General features: G+C 45.3%; 1 protein-coding gene across 2 annotated transcripts in view; it reads left to right on the plus strand.

The window, feature by feature from the left end:
• RFLNA (refilin A) overlaps positions 1-5712 on the plus strand; it is a 27310-nt gene extending 21598 nt beyond the window's left edge. For both annotated transcript variants that reach the window (XM_039505093.1, XM_039505092.1), the window contains exon 4: positions 3009-5712. In XM_039505093.1, the coding sequence (XP_039361027.1) occupies positions 3009-3363 (355 nt within the window). In that variant the 3' untranslated portion in view covers positions 3364-5712. The remainder of the gene's footprint in view (positions 1-3008) is intronic.
• Positions 5713-6000: the final 288 nt, after the last annotated feature.

The raw sequence follows: 6000 nt of genomic DNA on the forward strand, positions 1-6000 counted from the left end.
TTAATCGCACTGTTAATAATAGAATACCATTTATTCAAATATTTGTGGATGTTTTTTACATTTTCAAATATATTGATTTCAATTACAACACAGAATACAAAGAGTACAGTGCTCACTTTATATTTTTATTACAAATATTTGCATTGTAAAAAACAAAAAAGTGTTTTTAATTCACCTCATACAAGTACTGTAGTGCAATCTCTTTATCATGAAAGTTGAACTTACAAATGTAGAATTATGTACAAAAAAAAATAACTGCACTAAAAAAATAAAACAATGTAAAACTTTAGCACCTACAAGTACACACAGTCCTATTTCTTGTTCAGCCAATCGCACAAACAAGTTTGTTTACATTTGCAGGAGATAATGCTACCCGCTTCCTGTTCACAATGTCATCTGAAAGTGAGAACAGGTGTTTTCATGGCACTGTTGTAGCCGGCATTGCAAGATATTTACATGCCAGATGTGCTAAAGATTCATATGTCCCTTCATACTTCAACCACCATTCCGGAGGACGTGTGTCCATGCTGATGATGGGTTCTGCTCAATAGCAATCCAAAGCAGTGCCGTCCAATACATGTTCATTTTCATCATCTGAGTCAGATGCCGCCAGCAGAAGGTTGATTTTCTTTTTTGGTGGTTCAGGTTCTGTAGTTTCTGCATTGAAGTGTTGCTCTATTAAGAGTTCTGAAAGCAAGCTCCACACCTCGTCCCTCTCATTTTGGAAGGCACTTCAGATTCTTAAACCTTGGTTCGAGTGCTGTAGCTATCTTTAGAAATCTCAACTTTGTTATCTTCTTTGCGTTTTGTCAGATTTGCAGGAAAAGTGTTCTTAAAATGAACAACATGTGCCGAGTCATCATCCGAGACTATTATAACACGAAATATTTGGCAGAATACGGGTAAAATAGAGCCAGAGACATACAATTCTCCCCCAGGGAGTTCAGTCACAAATTTAATTACGGTAACTCATTTTTTTAATGAGCATCATCAGCGTGGAAGCATGTCCTCTGGAACGGTGGCTGAAGCATACAAGGGTATACAAATGTTTAGCATATCTGGCACATAAATATCTTGCAATGCTGGCTACAAAAGTCCCATGTGAATGCTGTTCTCACTTTCAGGTGATATTGTAAAGAAGAAGCTGGCAGTATTAGCTCCCATAAATGTACACAAACTTATTTGTCTTAGCAATTGGCTGAATGAGAAGTAGGACTGAGTGGACTTGTAGGCTCAAAAGTTTTGCATTGTTTTGTTTTTGAGTGCAGTTATGTAACAAAAGAAATCTACATTTGTAAGTTGCACTTTCACGATAAAGAGATTGCAGAACAGTACTTGTATGAGGTGAATTGAAAAATACTGTTTCTTTTGTTTATCATTTTTACAGGGCAAATATTTGAAATCAAAAGTAATAATATAAAGTGAGCAGTGTACACTTTGTATTCTGTGTTGTAATTGAAATCAATATATTTGAAAATGTAGAAAAACATCCAAAAATATTTAATACATTTCTATTGTTTAACAATGCAATGAAAACTGATTAATGGTGATTAATTTGTTTTAATCGCGATTAGATTTTTTGAGTTAATCACGTGAGTTAACTGCAATTAATTGACAGCCCTAGCTTTGACCCATCACTGGCATTTCTGTAGAACCCAAACCATCAAGCAATCTCCATCCACTCCCTCAGGCTCCTTGGTTTATGGCTAGCTCAGGATTTCCTGTACCCATTTGGCACAGCTTTTTGAGGTTGTGCTGGGTCACTTCATTCCCTTTTTCCCTACTGCAGCCTAGTTTGGGGGCAATGGCTTTGTGCTCTAGGTGACATGCACAAGGCCCCTTTGTAAATCAAGCTGTCATTGCTCTAAGCAGGTGACCCTTTGCTCTAATATGGGAGGGATGGGCAGAAGGCATTAAACAGCTCAATCAAGCCCCCTCTAGCTCCCTTTAATAACCATGTCCAGGGTGTTATTTTCTTGCCAAGTGAGGGCAGGAGCTGACACTGGTGCACAGCAGAGACCAGAAAGGCATCTGCCTTAGGGCCACCTAAGGGTCCCCATTAGGAGTACAGGAGCATGAAGCAATAGAGGCGGTTTTCACCCAACTTGCATGTCCATTTCCCATGCTCGCTGTGCACTACCCGTAAGGGAAGGCTGCCTCTTTCCAGCACAATGCCAGGGGAAGGTTGTGTGCTGCATGATGACAATCTGTTCCCTTATGCAGCATGATTTAAGAATCAAGGGAACCCTTTGCCATCCTGGTTGATGGCAATGCTCTAAGAGACTAGCCGCAGAAGCTCTGCCAGAGACCACTGATGTGTTTTGGGTAGAGACTAGGAAGCCAGCACACCACACTGTGGAAAAGCAGGGGTGGGCCACGGATGCACCTAAAATGTCAGGAATCCTTGACCAGGCTCACCCTTCCAGCCTCTGGCTGAACATCTGTGTCTCTCCAACTCCTCTGCCTCCCACATACAAGCACCAGCAACAAGAGGCCAACAGCTGTGCCCTTCACCACTGTGTCTGGGCTTGCTCTCACTGTGGAACTCAGCCTGGCATAGGGCTGGGACAACCCTAAGACGCAAGGAGGGAGCAGGGATGACACTGTGAAGCAACCAAACCAGAGCTGTTCTGCTGTCCAGGGAAAGGGGCAGGAACCCATGTGCCTGTGCAGGGGGTCCCAATCCTCTCTGTGGCAGGCAGCCAGGCTCCAGCGAGGATCCCTGTGCCCCACCACCCATGGGGAGTTGGGATCACGGATTCACAACTAAGCAGAAGTACCAGGAGATGAGTGGGTGTAGCAACGGAGATGGCTATTGCAAACCTGTGGTTGCAACAAGGGCATTCTGCTGCTGTTCTGCGCCAGAGGGTCCATCTGCCCAGCCCTCCCTAGAGCACCATTTGCTTTGGTTGGGCCAAGATCTTGGCAGAAGATGGGAGCGGGTCAGCACAGAGCCCTCCTGTCCTATTCGCTCCCTTCGCTGCCTGACTTCTCACTGCCCTTTTCAGGTGCAACTCGGAGGTGAAATATGACTCAGAGAAACACTACAGGGACGACATCTTCTACGGACCCATCCCCACCATAACCGCCTACAGCGAGACGGTCATCGCCACACCAAACTGCACCTGGAGGAACTACAAGTCGCAGCTGATCTTCGAGCCCCGACAGAAGCCCCTGCGGTTCCAGAGCACAACCATCATCTTCCCCAAACGCACCAAGAACATTTATCGAACCACCCTCACCTACAGCCTGGGCTGTGCCAAGCGGTGGTTCGCGTCCAGCGTGCAGCTGGAGCTATGCGAAGAAACCAGCCCCTGCAGCATCTACAGCGAGACCCTTTCATCCGCCCGGGGCGGGCTCTGACGACCACAAGGCCGCGTCCTTCGCTGGCCTCTCCGGACAGACAGATTTGACCAGGTGCCTTCATTGATGGCGACGGGCCCTTGACTACTAGCGGCTGGGCGTGCATGGTCTTAGACACATCTGAACTGCTCCAAGAGGAGGCCTAGAGGGGATGTACTCTTTATGGATTTGGTCAGCGCAAGGCTGGCATTTGTTGTGGGACATTTTTGATGTTCATGCTCTGGATTTTGTTTTTGTTTTTTGACACATATCTATTTTAAATAGCATTTCAGTGAAATCAGATAGCAAAGGCCCTAGGTTTGCAGTTACCATATGTTATAGTGCTGCTTCCCAGCTCCGTGGGTCTTCTCTAGCATGTAGGTGCGACTTAGCAGTGCCTTGGAAGCCAATCCTATCTGATAGGAGAAGACCAGCTGCAGACTCACCATCCAATCTGCACAGCTGCTATCCGCCTGCTTCTCCTAGTGTTTAAACACAGAGAAGACAGTTGTTATTTTTAATTGCATAAAACATTGATCCCACTCCGAATCCCCATCTGAAGGATGGCTCCAGGATTGCATTGCAGCACCACAGTGACCTCCGATTTAGCTTTTTTTTTTTTTAAAAAAAAATTTTGTCACCAAAACAGGGAAGACGGTCGATCGTGCTGACTGGGCACCAGCCTTTCCAGAATAGGCAAGTGCCAAACTCCCATTTGAGACCCTTCTGCGGAGTCAGATGTTTACATGCCATAGTGGGATACCGTGCAAGGAGCTTTTAGGGGAGCCGAGAATGGAATGCTTAAGGGCAGATTTGCATTCTAAGGAGGATGCAAGCCAGGGAAAATGGCAGGAAGCTTAGTTAACAGGGATAAAACACAGAGAGAGAACAGATCTAATTCAGGATTAACCTGATTTTATGCAAAGGCAGCTTATGACAATCAATCAGGTTAACTAGGTGTAGGAGAATATGCTTTCAAGGGCAGTTCCTCGAGGACCAAAAGCCTTTTCTGTTATATGAGATGATAAAGACCATAGCAGGAGCAGAATTTTAAACTCCGAGTTGAAGACTGTCAACAGGACAGATGTTTCCAAAATTCGGCAGAATGGGGCCGTGGCTCATCGCCAGCCTGCTGAGTCCAGTAATAATGCACAATAGTAATAATTTATCCAAGGACAATGAAAGGAACTGCCTATTCCTACCCTCTGCTCCTCCCCCAAGCTGGTTAGTTCCCATGCAGCTGTAAAAACACAGAGGTGGGCAGCCTTCAGAAGGTGCCAGCGGGCCAGCACCAGCAGCCAGCTTCAAACCTGGCTGATCCCTCCCTGCCACCTACAAGCTCTCGGAGATCTGGCACTAACAGATACTGTCACTGGGTCCCACGGCATCTGCATGTCGCCTTGTCCCTGAGACAGACCCCTGCTAGCAGAGACTGATTTGACACCCTTTTCCCACCTCTTCTTCACAAAGAATGGATTTAGCTCCCCTGGTACCTTATTTTTTTGTGAGGTGAAGTTGGAAGAGGGAAGTTGGTTGCTCTTTTTTAAATGCTCACTTTCACTTGTATCTAAACTATGAGGAAACCATCCGCTCTACGGCTTCAACTGGCATCAGCATTGAAAGGAAACAAGAAAAGAGAACAACAGTGCTCTGGCAGGCTCTGTTTTATTGCAGGACTCCATATGTGGCATTGCTGTTCTGATCTGTTGTTAGCTGTTTTCATTTCCCTCTGGGGATAAACTGCAGCAAGACAAGCACGGCTCTGGCCGGGAAAGGAATTAAGGAAATCATGCCCATAGTTATGAAAAAATGAACCCATCCAGCATGACCCACAAAGATTATTTGATGTGCCTACAAGTGGGACTTTTGTGTTGATTAGACTACAACAGGAACAATGCTAAGCAACAGTGCGTCAGTAAATGACAATGCCTATGCAGAGGGGTAAGAAAGCAATACAAGATCCCAACGCTGTTACTGCTTTGTGAATACAGGCCAAGAGGGCTGGGATTGTCAATGGAGACAAAAGGAATTAGACACCTCCTAGGGGAATTATGCACCTAAATATATTTGAAGATCTGGGCCTTGGGCACTTAGGAACTTTTAGTCTCATTTAAAATCAATAGACCTTAGGTGTCTACGTGCCTATGTCTCTTTGGCAAATGGGACTTACAGGTAACATTTTCAAGAGCATCCAACTCCTGCAGGCTTTTTAGCTAAACAGCTCTGAAAGTCAATGTCTATTTGGTCCCCTCCCCCACTCCCTTTCTTAAGTGTTTTGTTTTGTATTTGTCTTGCTGCAGTTCTGATTGTTATTTCAGTGTACACATGACCAGCCAAGTTACAACACCTAATAATAAGGAATAACTCAGACTCCTTGCCCAGAAAGTTTGTACTCACACGAATGCCCACAGCTGTTAAAAATGCCATGATAAACTAAAAACAAACGAACCCCTCCAGATATTTAAAAAAAAACAGATTTGAAAAGATCAGGTTTCCTTCTACGTAAGCGGGTGAATGTCCTGCTATTGTGGGGAACGTTCCTCGCTTACACACTACCCCAATGGAATCGGCTAGCGAAAGGATCGGAGTCCTCGCTCCCACTCCCATTACCTTGCCTGACCTCAAGGGCTCCCCTTCAACTCTCCTGTGTGGCAGAGC

Source organism: Mauremys reevesii, linkage group 18 (genome assembly GCF_016161935.1).
Source record: "Mauremys reevesii isolate NIE-2019 linkage group 18, ASM1616193v1, whole genome shotgun sequence".
Classification (NCBI taxonomy): domain Eukaryota; kingdom Metazoa; phylum Chordata; order Testudines; family Geoemydidae; genus Mauremys; species Mauremys reevesii.